The 19,702-nt window shown below is 36.7% G+C and overlaps 1 protein-coding gene and 1 pseudogene across 1 annotated transcript; one reads left to right on the forward strand and one right to left on the reverse strand.

The window, feature by feature from the left end:
- Positions 1–2,072, reverse strand: part of LOC117384168 (kelch-like protein 10) — an 11,797-nt pseudogene extending 9,725 nt beyond the window's left edge.
- A 545-nt stretch (positions 2,073–2,617) lies between these two features.
- On the forward strand, positions 2,618–19,562 carry LOC117384170 (meprin A subunit beta-like). The gene is made up of 14 exons (XM_055228073.1): positions 2,618–2,716; positions 10,075–10,189; positions 14,065–14,087; positions 14,836–14,920; positions 15,006–15,123; positions 15,202–15,380; positions 15,444–15,662; positions 16,034–16,195; positions 16,269–16,499; positions 16,931–17,383; positions 17,454–17,627; positions 17,706–17,805; positions 18,146–18,236; positions 19,506–19,562. Exons 1-14 carry the CDS (start codon positions 2,618–2,620, stop codon positions 19,560–19,562), a joined length of 2,106 nt encoding a protein of 701 aa, XP_055084048.1.
- Positions 19,563–19,702: the final 140 nt, after the last annotated feature.

Raw genomic sequence — 19,702 nt, forward strand, 5'->3', positions numbered from 1 at the left:
AAAGCGTCTTTTAAGATAACAGAGGCAACCTCTGTTCTGTCTGCTTTAAATACTGTTAGAATACAATGTAAATGAGGTATCACCCACCAGATGTCATCATCATCTTTGTGTCTTCCATAACGCTTGTCTATCATTGCAGTTCTGGGTTGATGACATATGCACAATGTAAAGTATGTAAATTAATTCCATACTGCCCGTCCTATGTACAGTAGTGGAAAGAGTGCCAGTACTATTTTAGTAGTTATTATGTACTCAAATGCTATTAAACTAGTACAGTAAACTACTGTAATATCAGAACCTCTGCCAGACCAAAAGACGAAGCTAAAATCTGTCAACTGGACAAATTGTTGATTTGTCCAGTTGACAGATTTTAACTTCGTCTTTTGCTATGGATCAGACCTGGACGACTGAGGGTTTACACAGATAACCTCTGCCAGAGGCCTCGGAGCTTAAGAGTTCTGCGCAGTATCTTTGCTGTTCCTAGTACTGCACTTTTCTGGACTGAGATGTCTGATGTTTTTCCTGTGATCTACTGTAGACACTCCTCCAGTTTGGGGGTCACTGCCCTGAGTGTGCAGATAACCCTAACTAATAATTTACGGTAAGTCACTATACTTATTCCAGTAGTGATATAGTGATAACCAAAATGCTAATTGTGACAATTTTATACAAAACCTGATCGATGAAACATGTTTAACACTGAAATAAGTTGTTCACACAGAAAGGCTCGGGCGGTCCAGGACTCAAACCTGAAACCTTCTTTCTGTGAGCCAAGAGTGTTTGCCACTCAGCCACACTCCACATATTCTTTGAGCTTTGGCCAAGTAGATCAGTCAGATATCTTAAAAAGAAAATGTTTCTATGGTCAAAAATAATTCAGACAACCATGTATAAATTATTTGAGCCATTTGAATCAGGTTTATGATTCAAAAATATGACTCTTGCAAGTCTTCAGTGAATTCCACTTGTACAGCTACAGTCATTTACTGTAGATAAAGATGGATCATAAAAGTGACACTGGAACTGATGGATAAACCAACAGAACAGTGCCTCAATGTGTATACATCAATACTGTAATAACTGTAATGAAAACTATCATTTATCTCAGAATCTATAGAGTATCTATCATTAGTCATTTTCAACATATGGCCTACTAAAACATAACAAATCTACTGGAAACCTCTGCGACTGTGTCTGAACAGTGATGACAGTGTAGACAATAGTAGCTGACAGTCGGGTGTTTGAAATTCTATTGTTATAGCATGGTAGTCTGTACCATGGTGTCAATAATGTGCAGTTTTACAGGTTATGTGACTTGTTTCTCATGACTGCTGTGCTAATCTTTCAGCTAATCAGGGTTTTCATCTTTACAGTTCTAAGATGTCTTACACCACTAATCCAGACAGGTTTCGGCTGCTGCCTCCTCTATCACGTGTTACCAGACGTACATCAGTGTCAATGTCAAATTAATTTCTAAAGTACATTTATGTGTGTGTGTGTGTGTGTGTGTGTATATGTATATATATATATGCCGTGGCAACAATATACTGTTGTTGTGACCTTGGGCAAGGCACTTCACCCACCTTGCCTCCACTGTTAAGTACACTGGGGGGAATGAGAGTGTGTTCATCCATTGTCCCACTATCACTCTCACAGAGATTAATAAATGGTTACAAAAAAAAAAGTACATGTACAATATATCTAGGGTATTTACAAGACACAGGGTAAGAAAATGCAGTGTAAAGACGAAAATGATAGCTTAGACATGACAGAGTTTATCTGTGACATGAGTGTGAGTCGTAGTACACTTGTATGGAGTAAGTTATGAAGGTAGTTCTGTATCTTTCACTGTGAGAGCAGAGCTATAGGAGCCTGTTGAAAAATGACCTCTGTCAATGTGATCTGGGGTAGTAGGTGAGCAGGAATGTCCATGATGGAGAGCAGTTTGTCCTCCTGTCCTTCACTGGCAGATGTCACAGCTCACAGTCGATGACATAACCAGCTTTGAGGAACAGTTTGAGGATACATCCAGTGTCTCTTTTGTTGATGCTGCTCCCCCTGTAGACCACCATGAAGTACAGGCTGTTGATGACCACAGACTGGAAGAATATCAGCAATTTTCTGCAAACTTTGAAAGCTTGAACTTTCTCAAGTGTCTACCTATGTGCTTCTTGTTACTATAGTCCCTTCAGTCCTGCCTAAACTCCTCTTATTATAAAATCATTGTCTGATCAGGGCTTTGGCAGTGTATACTATTGTACTGAAATATCTCAGTTATTAATGGAAAGCTTGGAAAGTTTTCTATGGAGGCAACAAAGTGCCATCTGGGCGAGCCATCTCCCCTTTGAATCAACTCTTCATTCAAATATTGTTTTGCATGTAGGTTGTTTCACTGTCGGTTTTACGTAAAGGATCACTCAGCAGTCACACACTCAGAAATGTGACATTCTTGTAGCATTACAAAAGCTATAACATCTAAAAGTGTAGACGCCACAAGCGTGAGCGTTGTCCTGCCTGTATGTAAAATGTGGATATTCAAGCTTAAGCCCATGTTGAAATCTCACAGAATATTTAGTTTGGGAAACATTGCTCAAGTGCTTGTAAACACATACTCGCCATGGGTCGGTCCCGCAACACTCACAGCACAATCTTCATATTAGGTCTCAGCTGCACCATCCAAACACATGTGCAGGAAGCGAGGGAGGTGAATGACATGGTATTGTCTCTGATCAAAGTCCAGGTTTTACTTCGCCTGACGCCCAACGTTGTGATATTCCTCTATCCACAAACCCTACATGAAAAAGGTGAAGAGTGAATTTGATTATAATGTACTATTTACATTATGTAAAAATTCAAAGAAGTGACATAAGGATTCAGACCCTATAACTTAATCTACATTTACTGTAGATTCCAGATTAAATCTTTTTTTCAAGTTCACCCATGATGCATTTTTGCACCAAGGATTAATAAACCCTCTGTGTTGCAGTGCTGTTTGTTTTCCCATCTGCACATCAGTGTCACCTCCGCTCAGCTCTCTCACTAAGGCCACCCTTCTCCATTTGGATCAGTCTGGTGTGTAGGCAGATCCTGCCTGTTCAAAAGCTTTGTCTTTTCACCTAACAGCAGTGTATGTTGCTTAGCATGTTTAACATGTTTAACATGCTTGCAGTGAAGGCTACAGGAAGAAGCCAAAGCATGTTAGGCAGGTTTATTCCAAATAACAAGGCATTTAGTGTAATTTTTTGGAATACAAATACGATTCAATATCCCAATAGGAAAAGCTACACCTGAGACACATTAGCTTTAGCTTTACTTACACCACTGTATGTATAGTGCTCTGTGCTCTAAACAGGAGATGGTATTACTTATGCATATACTGACATGCTGTACGCCCCTGTAATCACAAGAAATTTGAAAAAACAAAAAATATATATATTCCTAAATGCTAAGCATTCTGCTTATTTGTAGCTCATTACCAAACTGTAAATATCCAGTATATACTCACATACAGTATGCTGAATATTTAAGCATCTGGGAGTTACACTGGATCAATAGCTGTTGTTCAAACAACATGTTAAAAGGACAGTGAAATCAAATATAATTTATCAAATTGTCATCATATAAGAAATAATCTAATAAGAAACTCTACAATTAAGTATTTAAATTCTATTATTTAATCAAAATTATTGCATAAGAAGTTGGAGTCTGACAAACAAAACTACTCTTAAATTAGCTGAAACTATTTATTAAAAAAAACAAAAAAAACCCAAACACACACATTCAAGGTGTTAGACAAAAAGCCCACTAATTATCATTACTGTAGAATACTTGACAAATACACATTTCTTAATTGGGACAACACAATCAAATATGCAGATTTATTTTTGGTATACAAAGTTTTTAACAATCTGGCCTCTAAAGGAGTTTGTAAAAAGAAATTCAAAGTGAACACGAGCAGGTTCTTGTGGGGACTGCTTTGTGCCGTTTAGGAAAAGTGCTTTTGGACAACTCTCTTTTGCCTCTGGAGCAGGTCAGACTTTGAACTGCCTGCTCATGTACGAGACCTCAACACTGACAGCACTGAACGCATTAAAACAGTGGCTGTGCAAGGGTCAAATATGTCTCCAGGTAGAACTAAATGACATTTTTATATTGAGGGATTTTTGGTTTAACTTTTAACTTCTAATTTCATATGAACTGTTCTATAATTGTGTGTTTAGTGAGTGTGTTGTATGTATAGTGAGTGTTCTGTATAGTGTGTTGCATGTAAAGTGAGTATGCTGTGTATAGTACATACAATAAAAAATAAGAAGAGCAGAAAATCAAACCATGATGATGTTTGAACAGCAGGGAGCCTCCTGTTAGTGCCCAGAGTCATGACTAAACATGAGGAATCAGTGTTTCAGTTTTATGCAGTTAAAACTTGGAACAGTCTTCCTGAAGATGTGAGACAGGCCTTTACTTTGACAATGTTTAAATCCAAACTCAAAACAGTTCTGTTTAGCTGTGCACTCTTCTCTTTTAATGTTAATTTAATGATGAGTATTTTGGTTTGTTGTATTGTGATTTTAATGTCTTTCTTATTCTGTAAAGCACTTTGAATTACTTTGTGTACGAATTGTGCGATAGAAATAAACTTGCCTTGCCAGAGTGTAGACATGGGAGAATGCATATCAGAAGTCAAGGCTGTCTATTCCTTGTGTTTCACAAATTGACCTCTGGATGTCAGTGTAACTTTGAAATTGTGCTAGAAATCCCCCATCAAAGTGAGATTGATTTGTCTGTTTTATGTCGTACCAGTAGAGTGCAGTCTTTGTTTGTTGTTCATAAATGCTCAACTTCAGAAGCCAAATTGCATATTACATACTTGCAGAAGGAGGCACTGCTTTTAAGTATACAAACAAACAAAGTAGTTTAAAACGCAATCTCTGTCTCCTAAATTGCTCTAAATTACACAAATGATACAACTTCACTTAAAACCTACTAAGTTGACATTTAGCTGGCCTTGTTGAATTTGCCATTTCAAAAGTGAGAATAAAACTGTTTCCCAAAAGGCTACATCTACAATTTTAGTTTCGTAACGGGGACTTGTAGGAGCTTTGAACTATGTTAGGCAAGGCAAGTTTATTTGTATAGCACAATTCATACACAAAGTAAGTCAAAGTGCTTTACAGAATAAGAAAGACATTAAAATCACACAAATCAAAACAAGTCATATGCACAGCTAAACAGAACTGTTTTGAACCTGGATTTAAACATTGTCAAAGTAGAGGCCTGTCTCACATCTTCAGGAAGACTGTTCCAAGTTTTAACTGCATAAAACTGAAACTCTGATTCCCCATGTTTTGTCCTGACTCTGGGCAACAACAGGAGGCCGGTCCCTGAAGTCCTCAAAGTGTGTCATGGTTCATATGGCACTAACATATCGGAGATGTACTTCGGTGCTAGGCCATGTCTCCATGGCCTAGCACCGAAGTACATCTCCGACTTGTTCACAAGCAGATCTGCGTTAGCTTACCCAGTTTTTCAGTTGATTTACACAAGTTTGTGTATTTCTGTATTCTTCTGCATTTGTGGCTTGAGTGCTTTGAAAATATCCATTTTCACCAACCTCCTATCCTATCCCCACTGTACTTGCATGCGATTATTTAATGAAATTCAGTATACACGTAGGGTTAAAAATGTCATGTAGCCAGTAGTAAAAACACAAAAATGAAAATCTGCTGCTTGGTACGGTGACATTTCACTATTATGATTGGCCAATCAGTTCTCCAGTTCTGATTTTGAACAGAAAAAATGAATCAAATGAACTGTTTCTACCATTAAAGGAGCTGTACCTGATTTTTACTCTCATAAAAACATGAAAAACAGAACTAGTTCATATTAATCTGTTTACAGTGGTCCAAAGTTATTCCTCACTTTGCTTATGCATTCCGAGCAACCCAGTTATTCACCGTAATGAGTTTCTAAGCGTTTTCACGACTTTCAGAGAACATTTTGCTCAAATAAATGAAAAAAAAAAATATATATATATATATATATATATATATATATATATATATATATATATATATATATATATATATATATATATATATATATATATATATATATATATATATTTTCATTTATTTGAGCAAAATGTTCTCTGAAAGTCGTGAAAACGCTTAGAAACTCATTACAGTGAATAACTGGGTTGCTCGGAATGCATAAGCAAAGTGAGGAATAACTTTGGACCACTGTAAACAGATTAATATGAACTAGTTCTGTTTTTCATGTTTTTATGAGAGTAAAAATCAGGTACAGCTCCTTTAATGGTAGAAACAGTTCATTTGATTCATTTTTTCTGTTCAAAATCAGAACTGCAGAACTGATTGGCCAATCATAATAGTGAAATGTCACCGTACCAAGCAGCAGATTTTCATTTTTGTGTTTTTACTACTGGCTACATGACATTTTTAACCCTACGTGTATACTGAATTTCATTAAATAATCGCATGCAAGTACAGTGGGGATAGGATAGGAGGTTGGTGAAAATGGATATTTTCAAAGCACTCAAGCCACAAATGCAGAAGAATACAGAAATACACAAACTTGTGTAAATCAACTGAAAAACTGGGTAAGCTAACGCAGATCTGCTTGTGAACAAGTCGGAGATGTACTTCGGTGCTAGGCCATGTCTCCATGGCCTAGCACCGAAGTACATCTCCGATATGTTAGTGCCATATGAACCATGACACACTTTGAGGACTTCAGGGACCGGCCTCCTGTTGTTGCCCAGAGTCAGGACTAAACATGGGGAATCAGAGTTTCAGTTTTATGCAGTTAAAACTTGGAACAGTCTTCCTGAAGATGTGAGACAGGCCTCTACTTTGACAATGTTTAAATCCAGGTTCAAAACAGTTCTGTTTAGCTGTGCATATGACTTGTTTTGATTTGTGTGATTTTAATGTCTTTCTTATTCTGTAAAGCACTTTGACTTACTTTGTGTATGAATTGTGCTATACAAATAAACTTGCCTTGCCTAACATAGTTCAAAGCTCCTACAAGTCCCCGTTACGAAACTAAAATTGTAGATGTAGCCTTTTGGGAAACAGTTTTATTCTCACTTTTGAAATGGCAAATTCAACAAGGCCAGCTAAATGTCAACTTAGTAGGTTTTAAGTGAAGTTGTATCATTTGTGTAATTTAGAGCAATTTAGGAGACAGAGATTGCGTTTTAAACTACTTTGTTTGTTTGTATACTTAAAAGCAGTGCCTCCTTCTGCAAGTATGTAATATGCAATTTGGCTTCTGAAGTTGAGCATTTATGAACAACAAACAAAGACTGCACTCTACTGGTACGACATAAAACAGACAAATCAATCTCACTTTGATGGGGGATTTCTAGCACAATTTCAAAGTTACACTGACATCCAGAGGTCAATTTGTGAAACACAAGGAATAGACAGCCTTGACTTCTGATATGCATTCTCCCATGTCTACACTCTGGCAAGGCAAGTTTATTTCTATCGCACAATTCGTACACAAAGTAATTCAAAGTGCTTTACAGAATAAGAAAGACATTAAAATCACAATACAACAAACCAAAATACTCATCATTAAATTAACATTAAAAGAGAAGAGTGCAAAATAAAAACCTTCCAGTCATATGCACAGCTAAACAGAACTGTTTTGAGTTTGGATTTAAACATTGTCAAAGTAAAGGCCTGTCTCACATCTTCAGGAAGACTGTTCCAAGTTTTAACTGCATAAAACTGAAACACTGATTCCTCATGTTTAGTCATGACTCTGGGCACTAACAGGAGGCTCCCTGCTGTTCAAACATCATCATGGTTTGATTTTCTGCTCTTCTTATTTTTTATTGTATGTACTATACACAGCATACTCACTTTACATGCAACACACTATACAGAACACTCACTATACATATAACACACTCACTAAACACACAATTATAGAACAGTTCATATGAAATTAGAAGTTAAAAGTTAAACCAAAAATCCCTCAATATAAAAATGTCATTTAGTTCTACCTGGAGACATATTTGACCCTTGCACAGCCACTGTTTTAATGCGTTCAGTGCTGTCAGTGTTGAGGTCTCATACATGAGCAGGCAGTTCAAAGTCTGACCTGCTCCAGAGGCAAAAGAGAGTTGTCCAAAAGCACTTTTCCTAAACGGCACAAAGCAGTCCCCACAAGAACCTGCTCGTGTTCACTTTGAATTTCTTTTTACAAACTCCTTTAGAGGCCAGATTGTTAAAAACTTTGTATACCAAAAATAAATCTGCATATTTGATTGTGTTGTCCCAATTAAGAAATGTGTATTTGTCAAGTATTCTACAGTAATGATAATTAGTGGGCTTTTTGTCTAACACCTTGAATGTGTGTGTTTGGGTTTTTTTTTTGTTTTTTTTTATAAATAGTTTCAGCTAATTTAAGAGTAGTTTTGTTTGTCAGACTCCAACTTCTTATGCAATAATTTTGATGAAATAATTGAATTTAAATACTTAATTGTAGAGTTTGTTATTAGATTATTTCTTATATGATGACAATTTGATAAATTATATTTGATTTCACTGTCCTTTTAACATGTTGTTTGAACAACAGCTATTGATCCAGTGTAACTCCCAGATGCTTAAATATTCAGTATACTGTATGTGAGTATATACTGGATATTTACAGTTTGGTAATGAGCTACAAATAAGCAGAATGCTTAGCATTTAGGAATATATATATATATATATATATTTTTTTTTCAAATTTCTTGTGATTACAGGGGCGTACAGCATGTCAGTATATGCATAAGTAATTCCATCTCCTGTTCAGAGCACAGAGCACTATACATACAGTGGTGTAAGTAAAGCTAAAGCTAATGTGTCTCAGGTGTAGCTTTTCCTATTGGGATATTGAATCGTATTTGTGTTCCCAAAAATTACACTAAATGCCTTATTATTTGGAATAAACCTGCCTAACATGCTTTGGCTTCTTCCTGTAGCCTTCACTGCAAGCATGTTAAACATGTTAAACATGCTAAGCAACATACACTGCTGTTAGGTGAAAAGACAAAGCTTTTGAACAGGCAGGATCTGCCTACACACCAGACTGATCCAAATGGAGAAGGGTGGCCTTAGTGAGAGAGCTGAGCGGAGGTGACACTGATGTGCAGATGGGAAAACAAACAGCACTGCAACACAGAGGGTTTATTAATCCTTGGTGCAAAAATGCATCATGGGTGAACTTGAAAAAAAGATTTAATCTGGAATCTACAGTAAATGTAGATTAAGTTATAGGGTCTGAATCCTTATGTCACTTCTTTGAATTTTTACATAATGTAAATAGTACATTATAATCAAATTCACTCTTCACCTTTTTCATGTAGGGTTTGTGGATACAGGAATATCACAACGTTGGGCGTCAGGCGAAGTAAAACCTGGACTTTGATCAGAGACAATACCATGTCATTCACCTCCCTCGCTTCCTGCACATGTGTTTGGATGGTGCAGCTGAGACCTAATATGAAGATTGTGCTGTGAGTGTTGCAGGACCCACCCATGGCGAGTATGTGTTTACAAGCACTTGAGCAATGTTTCCCAAACTAAATATTCTGTGAGATTTCAACATGGGCTTAAGCTTGAATGTCCACATTTTACATACAGACAGGACAACGCTCACGCTTGTGGCGTCTACACTTTTAGATGTTATAGCTTTTGTAATGCTACAAGAATGTCACATTTCTGAGTGTGTGACTGCTGAGTGATCCTTTACGTAAAACCGACAGTGAAACAACCTACATGCAAAACAATATTTGAATGAAGAGTTGATTCAATGGGGAGATGGCTCGCCCAGATGGCACTTTGTTGCCTCCATAGAAAACTTTCCAAGCTTTCCATTAATAACTGAGATATTTCAGTACAATAGTATACACTGCCAAAGCCCTGATCAGACAATGATTTTATAATAAGAGGAGTTTAGGCAGGACTGAAGGGACTATAGTAACAAGAAGCACATAGGTAGACACTTGAGAAAGTTCAAGCTTTCAAAGTTTGCAGAAAATTGCTGATATTCTTCCAGTCTGTGGTCATCAGCAGCCTGTACTTCATGGTGGTCTACAGGGGGAGCAGCATCAACAAAAGAGACACTGGATGTATCCTCAAACTGTTCCTTAAAGCTGGTTATGTCATCGACTGTGAGCTGTGACATCTGCCAGTGAAGGACAGGAGGACAAACTGCTCTCCATCATGGACATTCCTGCTCACCTACTACCCCAGACCACATTGACAGAGGTCATTTTTCAACAGGGTCCTATAGCTCTGCTCTCACAGTGAAAGATACAGAACTACCTTCATAACTTACTCCATACAAGTGTACACAATCACGTCACAGATAAACTCTGTCATGTCTAAGCTATCATTTTCGTCTTTACACTGCATTTTCTTACCCTATGTCTTGTAAATACCCTAGATATATTGTACATGTACTTTTTTTTTTGTAACCATTTATTAATCTCTGTGAGAGTGATAGTGGGACAATGGACGAACACACTCTCATTCCCCCCAGTGTACTTAACAGTGGAGGCAAGGTGGGTGAAGTGCCTTGCCCAAGGTCACAACAACAGTATATTGTTGCCACGGCCACCCCACTTGGCATTTCTAGCATTTTCCCACCCAAGTAACCCTGCTTAATTTTCGAAATCTGACAAAATTGGGCATTTGCAAGGTGTTATGGTCAAATTTGCTCATGCATATAAAATAATGAAATGGAAAAAGGGGACTATATATATATATATATATATATATATATATATATATATATATATATATATACATACATACATACATACATATATATGTATATATATATATATATATACATACATACATACATACATACATACATACATACATATATATATATATATATATATATATATATATATATATATATATATATATATATATATATATATATGTTTATATATATATATATATATATATATATATATGTTTATATATATATATATATATATATATATATATATATATATATATATATATATATATATATATATATATATATATATATATATATATATATATATATATATATATATAGTCCCCTTTTTAATTTGACATTGACACTGATGTACGTCTGGTAACACGTGATAGAGGAGGCAGCAGCCGAAACCTGTCTGGATTAGTGGTGTAAGACATCTTAGAACTGTAAAGATGAAAACCCTGATTAGCTGAAAGATTAGCACAGCAGTCATGAGAAACAAGTCACATAACCTGTGAAACTGCACATTATTGACACCATGGTACAGACTACCATGCTATAACAATAGAATTTCAAACACCCGACTGTCAGCTACTATTGTCTACACTGTCATCACTGTTCAGACACAGTCACAGAGGTTTCCAGTAGATTTGTTATGTTTTAGTAGGCCATATGTTGAAAATGACTAATGATAGATACTCTATAGATTCTGAGATAAATGATAGTTTTCATTACAGTTATTACAGTATTGATGTATACACATTGAGGCACTGTTCTGTTGGTTTATCCATCAGTTCCAGTGTCACTTTTATTTTTTTGTGATCAAATTTTTTATTGTTTACATAATAACAGCAAAAACACAACCCATCTTTTTGTGAAAAAAGGACCAATTTGATAACATCGAAAAATCATTAATCAAAAGGATAAGTGGGGTAAAACAAAAATCTTTGTTTAACATTTTAACTAAATAGGAATGTACAGTTTTCCAAAATATATTGACGTCTTTACAATCCCAAAACATGTGGATAAAAGTACCAATCACATTCTCTGAACATTTATCACAATATGGAGAAGAAGTGAGCTTCATCAGGTATCTCTTTTTAGGGGTTAAATAAGTTCTATGTAAAAAGTTGAAATGTAGTACCTGATGGTTTGGATTTTTTGATGAGTAAGTAACTGTATTCCATATTCTTTTCCAGTTGTCATTCTCCATTGCTGCATCCAAATCCTTACTCCACACGTTTTCAATTTTCAATGGTTTATAATTTGCAATCAATAATAAATTATATATTTGTGTAACAAAGCTCTTTTTTCTATTTAATATATGGTGTAATTTGTGTGTGGTAAGAGGTTCAGTCCATGGAACCCCATAGGCTTTCATGGAGGATCTCAACTGCAGGTACACAAAAAAAGAAGATGCTGGCAGGTTAAAGACGGCACGTAGATCACTAAAAGGGAAAAGCCCAGAATCACCAAACATGTCTCCTAACACATGAATCCCTTTCTCTTCCCATTGTGAAAAAACAAATGGTTTGGCCCCAGATAGTAATGAATAGTTGTGGAAAAGTGGACTGTTCTTATGCCATTTTTGTATGCTTTTAGATTCTTTTTCCACGTATCTCCAGACTGCTAATAAATTAGTAATTATTGGGCCAAAACGAGTCTTTGCTCGTTTAAGTGGGATAGCAGAGTAAATTAGGTCTTTTAATCTATGAGGGTGAACTAGATTTTCTTCTATGCATTTCCATGCAGTGTCACTCGTTGGGCAGAACCATGAAGACAGTGGACGTAAAACAAAAGACCAGTAATAGTATTTGAAATTGGGCACTGAAAGTGCCCAAAGTGTCACTTTTATGATCCATCTTTATCTACAGTAAATGACTGTAGCTGTACAACTATGAGTGGAATTCACTGAAGACTTGCAAGAGTCATATTTTTGAATCATAAACCTGATTCAAACGGCTCAAATAATTTATACATGGTTGTCTGAATTATTTTTGACCATAGAAACATTTTCTTTTTAAGATATCTGACTGATCTACTTGGCCAAAGCTCAAAGAATATGTGGAGTGTGGCTGAGTGGCTAACACTCTTAACTCACAGAAAGAAGGTTTCAGGTTTGATTCCTGGACCGCCCGAGCCTTTCTGTGTGAACAACTTACTGGAATAAGTATAGTGACTTACCATAAATTATTAATTAGGGTTATCTGCACACTCAGGGCAGTGACCCCCAAACTGGAGGAGTGTCTACAGTAGATCACAGGAAAAACATCAGACATCTCAGTCCAGAAAAGTGCAGTACTAGGAACAGCAAAGATATTGCGCAGAACTCTTAAGCTCCGAGGCCTCTGGCAGAGGTTATCTGTGTAAACCCTCAGTCGTCCAGGTCTGATCCATAGCAAAAGACGAAGTTAAAATCTGTCAACTGGACAAATCAACAATTTGTCCAGTTGACAGATTTTAGCTTCGTCTTTTGGTCTGGCAGAGGTTCTGATATTACAGTAGTTTACTGTACTAGTTTAATAGCATTTGAGTACATAATAACTACTAAAATAGTACTGGCACTCTTTCCACTACTGTACATAGGACGGGCAGTATGGAATTCATTTACATACTTTACATTGTGCATATGTCATCAACCCAGAACTGCAATGATAGACAAGCATTATGGAAGACACAAAGATGATGATGACATCTGGTGGGTGATACCTCATTTACAATGTATTCTAACAGTATTTAAAGCAGACAGAACAGAGGTTGCCCCTGTTATCTTAAAAGACGCTTTGTGCACAGAAAGTCCTTGGTCAGCCACTTAAGATTAAAGGTAAATGAAAAAAAGACGCTTTCTGATATGTATTATCATGGCATTATGTGCGTATGTTTTCTTATTGTAGATGATTCGCTACTTCTGTCTCCTACTTCTTATGTTCAATCTGACACATGGAACCCCTGTGTCCCTAAAACAAGTCAGTATTTATTTTGTGGACAAAAATGTAATATTAATTTACTGTTTATATCCTCAATATTAATTACTTTTTCTTTTATACAGAAAACAAAGGAGACAATTCCAGAAATAATAGGTAAGTACATTTTACATCGTATTGCATTCTTGTATATTCTCATGCGTATTCAAACACTTTTAATTTTCCAGACATTGGCGGTGACAAGGACATTCTCGAAATAAACAAGGGTTAAGTTCCTTTTTGTATTCAACTATAAAGCTGTTTTAAATGTTTAAATTAACTACATATAAATGTCTAAATTAACAACTAATTTTTTTTTTTTCAGACTTGGAAGATGATATCATTGTGGTGAGTGTGACTTGTTCAGTGTGACTTAGAGAGACTTATCCATGCATTTGTCTCCAGTAGGTTAGACTACTGTAACGGCCTGCTCACTGGCCTCTCCAAACGAGCCTTAACAGAGCTGCAATACATCCAGAAAGTTGCTGCTCGGGTCCTGACTAGAACCAGGAAGTACGAGCACATAAGTCCCGTGCTCAGGTCTCTGCACTGGCTCCTGTGGCTCAAAGAATAGACTTTAAAGCAGCTCTGCTTGTGTATAAGACTCTCCATGGCCTAGGTCCAAAGTACATCTCCGACATGTTGGTGCCATATGAACCATCTCGCACACTGAGGACTTCAGGGACCGGCCTCCTGCTGGTGCCCAGAGTCAGGACTAAACCTGGGGAATCAGCGTTTAAGTTTTATGCAGCTAAAATCTGGAACATTCTTCCTGAAGATGTGAGACAGGCCTCTACTTTGACAATTTTTAAATCCAGGCTCAAAACGGTTCTGTTTAGCTGTGCATACGACTGAAAGGTTTTTATTCTGCACTCTTCTCTTTTAATGCTAATTTTATGATGATTATTTGTGATTATTTATGTTTTGATGTGTGATTTTAATGTCTTTCTTATTCTGTAAAGCACTTTGAATTACCTTGTGTACGAATTGTGCTATACAAATAAACTTGCCTTGCCTTGCCTTGCCTTGCCTTGCCTTCACTTGGTAAAACAGTTTCATTGAGAAGTATTTTTAAACCTGTGATTTCTCTTTTTAGCCAAAGGGCCTCCACAGAAGTTCAGTGAACAACCCCAGTTATCTGTGGTCCCTGCCAGTGCCATACTCTTTGGATAGCAGTCTGGGTAACAACGCCATTCAGTCAAAACCTCGCGCCTTTTGTTAAAGTCCGCAGATACTTATTTTGTTTTCCCAACATGTCAATGCCAGAGTTGAATGCAAAAGGTGTAATTATGCAAGCCATGGACCAATTCAGACTAAAGTCGTGCATTGACTTCAAATCCTGGAACGACGAGAAGTACTACATCTCAGTTCAAAAGCTGGGCGGGTATGCATTTCACTGATCTTGTTATGATGCAAGGTAAAACAAATAAGAAAAAAAACTTCATATGCAAGTCTGCCCTAGGTGTTTTTCATATGTTGGACGGTATTTTTCCAATGGACAAGATCTTTCCATTGGAACGTACTGTGATTCCAAAGCCATTGTTGAACATGAGTTTCTCCATGCTCTTGGCTTCTTCCATGAACAGTCCAGATATGACCGAGATGAATATGTCACAATTGAATTCCAAAATATCATTAAAAGTAAGAAAAATTGTATGGTACCGTATTGTTAAGTGTCTAGACTGACCATAATGTGTCTTTCAGGTTATGAAAATAACTTTGAAAAGCAGAGCGAAAAGTACAGCACCACTCATGGAGTTCCTTATGACTATATGTCGGTGATGCACTACGGACCTAATGCATTCAGCAATGGGAACGGCTCTACAATCACAACCAAAGACCCAGCGTTTCAGGACGTTATTGGTCAGAGGTTGGAAATGAGTCCTAGTGATGTGAAGGAGCTCAATCTTCTCTACAAATGCAGTGAGTAATAATAGAGTTACAAAGTGCACATGACTGGACAGAAAGGTGTGTATATTGTTGACTGTTTAATTAAATCATTTTAATACTTTATTGCACACCTGCATACATGATATAGTATAATCACTCACAAGCTTATAAATGTAATAAAGAATATTATTGTAAATTAATAGTATAGATTTGTGGGTAAAGGGCATGTGTCTTCAATTCTCAAAGATAAAAGGTAATGCAAAACACACTAAAATATAACTGAATATTCACTAATAAAATTAAAAACAATTTGAAAATATTCAGAATTTTGCATTATCATAATACAATATATAATTTATATACATTGTATAAATGACATTTGTATGCTCCCTTTTTCTGCATAGACTCGAGCGTGGCCTTCCAAATGCACTGCAGCTTCTCTAATAGGTCCACATGCCAAATGAGTCGCTGTTCTCAAAGTAGTAAGGGCTGGGAGAATGTAACATCAGCTCCAGGAGGTCCTGCCACTGACCACACCAATCTGATGAGTAACACCAAAATGCAGGGTATAAATTTTAAAAAAAGCATTAATAATTGTTGTCATCTATATGTGCATAACATCTTTCATAATAATTACAGATAAGGTTCCAAGTAGCTTCATGTATGCAAGTACAGCCTTTGGTCTTGAAGGTGATTCGGCCTGGCTCGAGACCAACAGGATGACCCCCAATAGGTCATGTCATGTCCAGTGTCTGCAGTTTTACTACTTTCACAGTGGACATGAGTCTGACCAACTTAACATCTGGATCAGAGAGTTTCAAGATGAGAACGACTTTACTGGTCAGAGCCGAATGGTTGAACAGATCACTGGTATGCTATTCTTTCTTATACAATGGCGTAACATACATAGATACCAGGAATAATGAGCAAACACAAAATTTGAGTTTAGTTGACTTTGAGTCATTTCAGACCAAAATCATTATGGATCGTTATGCCCCTTTTGCATATTGGCTGTCTTATCTTCAGCATTGTTAGGTAGTTGATTAGCATTAGATTGGCTTGTTGTGGTCTCCTTCCAGGGGCTGAGAATGCTTCTGTAAACAGCTGAAGATTATATTTCAGTCCATGTTCAATAAAAACATAAGCTATAGGACATTTTAAAAACAGCGCCTCAAAATTGGTTAGATAAAATTGTGTTTAGCTTAGAGCTGGAAATGGCCATGTAGGTGGATTGTCACATAGTTGTGCCTCATAAGTTAAAATTGAACAATGCATTTAAAATAAAACCTGTTTTTCCACAGGTAATAAAACTTCTCATTGGCAGTACCACTATGTTTCTATCAGTGCAACAAGGTCCTTCCAGGTGGAGTTTGAAGTTCGAAAAGGAGCAGGGAGTTCTACGGGTGGCATCTCAATTGACGACATCAACCTATCAGAGTTGACGTGTCCTCATGTTGCCATCCAGGTTGACGATTTTGAGAGTGTTTTAGAGTCTAGTGATTACAACAGTATCATTTATAGCAAAACTCAGTACACAGAAGATGGTTATGCTTTTAGAGTGGCAATCACACTCTACAAAATCTATTTTGGATTGCTGATTCAACTGGTGGAAGGCAAAAATGATGACAAACTTCAGTGGCCACTCCTGAATAGACAAGTGACTTTTCAAATGGTAGACCAAAATCCCAACATTAAACTCCAAATGTCCAAGCAGAAAAGCATCACCGGTGATATCAACCAGAACATTACTAACGGTGAGTTTAAATATATCATCTTGCTTTCCAAAATACACTAACTTAAAAAAAAAGTGCTTTTTGTGATTAGGTGTCAACATCTGGGACAATCCCCGAAAATTTGCAGAGAAAGTTGTAGACGAGAATGGTCAAGAGATCTTCGTTGGTCCAAAGATTGGCAGAGCAAATTTTGCGACTTTGGAAAGCATCAAACAGACAGATTTCCTCAAGGGGGGGAGTGCAGTTTTTGCCTTCACTTTCCAAGGTAGACAACTGAAGTGAAAATGTACACTAAACATGTTTTTTTTTTTTTTTATGATAATAAAAATAAATATATTTTCAGACATAACTGCTCTCATCAAAGGAAATTCTCTGCCATGTTCCCCCCCACCAACAGCGACTCAGCTATCAAAAACTGAAGAAAGGGGGCCATGTTCATCCAGGTATCCTACTACTAAAAATACAATTACTAAAATGTAGAACTCTAGGGATGTTAACAACCCTATGACCCAAAATCATTATAGAGAGCCTAATAATACTAATCAAGCAAGACAAATTTAAGACCAGAATAAGCTACAACTTTCCAAGGTCAAGACTATGTACGATACCTCCACCATTACCAACCATGAAGCCAAGGCCATCAAGACCGTGACCAGACCAATATCACGTTAGGATGGATTTATAAACACAAAACAAAGCCATGACTAAGACGAAAGAATGCCCTCATGTTATTAAGATGGCAATTGCAGTAAAGATACTACAAGTTACCTCTTTCTTGCGCAGATCCCAAACCACCACCCCTGCGCCACCACCAACAACTCTTGAAACAACACCTCCTAAAGCAACTACTGGAACATCATCAACATTTGAAAAAGTAACAACCCCCTTAACAGGAACTCATGAAACTGAAACAACAACCGCTCAAACAACAACAGTCCTTGGCACAACTATAACAACAACTGCAAAAACAACAATCCTTGAAACAACACCAAAAACTATTCCTGAAACATCAAAAACAACAACCTCTGAAACAACAATCCTTGAAACTACTGAAATAACAAGTCCTGAAGTGACTCTCAAAATAACAACAGCCGAAACAACATCAACCCTCGAAACAACAGAAACAACACAGGAAACAACTACTCCTGAAACATCAAAAACAACAACAGCTGAAATAACAAGTCCTGAAGTAACAACTCTCAACATAACAACCGGCGAAACAACATCAACCCTCGAAACAACAGAAACAACACAGGAAACAACTATTCCTGAAACATCAAAAACAACAACCTCTGAAACAACATCAACAATTAAAATAACAAGTCCTGAAGTAACAACTCTCAAAATAACAAGCACCGAAACAACATTAATCCTTGGAAAAACAGAAACAACACAGGAAACAACTAGTCCTGAAACATCAAAAACAACAATCTCTGAAACATCAACAACTGAAATAACAAGTCCTGAAGTAACAACTCTCAAAATAACAACCGGTGAAACAACATCAACCCTCGAAACAACACAGGAAACAACTATTCCTGAAACATCAAAAACAACAACCCCTGAAACAACATCAACAACTGAAATAACAAGTCCCAAAGTAACCACTCTCAAAATAACAAGCACCGAAACAACATCCATCCTTGAAACAACAGAAACAACACAGGAAACAACTATTCCTGAAACATCAAAAACAACAACCCCTGAAACAACATCAACAACTGAAATAACAAGTCCTGAAGTAACAACTCTCAAAATAACAACCGGTGAAACAACATCAACCCTCGAAACAACACAGGAAACAACTATTTCTGAAACATCAAAAACAACAACCTCTGAAACAATATTAACAACTGAAATAACAAGTCCTGAAGTAACAACTCTCAACATAACAACCGCCTCAACAACACAGGAAACAACTATTCCTGAAACAACAACCATTGAAACAACAACTCCTGGTGACAGGTACTCCCATGTCTGATTGGAACTTTTCCTACCAGTCTTCATTTAACATTTGGAAGCCTTTGAGTCAAAGTTTATTTAGATCAAATACAACGTAACTGCACTTTTTATGTAGAATGTAAAATTTGTATTTCATAGTATTTTAATTCACATGTACGTGTGTGTGTGTGTGTGTGTGCAGCCTGAAAACCACCCTTCCACCAACTACAACTACAGCAGTAACGACAACATCACCTGAAACAACAACCGAAGATAAAAGGTACCAGTTTTCGCTATGTGTGGAAATGAGAAAGAAAAAATGTAATAAAATGAAACAGTCTACTTTGAATTTTCAGTCCATGTCCTGAGTTTCATTTACTTGGTCAATGGAAAAATGTG

The sequence above is a fragment of the Periophthalmus magnuspinnatus genome, chromosome 16, assembly GCF_009829125.3.
Source record: "Periophthalmus magnuspinnatus isolate fPerMag1 chromosome 16, fPerMag1.2.pri, whole genome shotgun sequence".
In the NCBI taxonomy this organism is placed as follows: Eukaryota; Metazoa; Chordata; class Actinopteri; order Gobiiformes; family Gobiidae; genus Periophthalmus; species Periophthalmus magnuspinnatus.

What these genes read in the sequence shown, in the direction of transcription:
- LOC117384170 (XM_055228073.1), top strand. Translation starts at nt 2,618, where the DNA reads ATGGGTCGGTCCCGCAACACTCACAGCACAATCTTCATATTAGGTCTC. An exon ending in CTCTTTGGATAGCAGTCTGG is followed by an intron (nt 14,921 to 15,005) that starts GTAACAACGCCA and finishes TGTCAATGCCAG; the next exon opens with AGTTGAATGCAAAAGGTGTA. An exon ending in CATCATCAACATTTGAAAAA is followed by an intron (nt 18,237 to 19,505) that starts GTAACAACCCCC and finishes GTGTGTGTGCAG; the next exon opens with CCTGAAAACCACCCTTCCAC.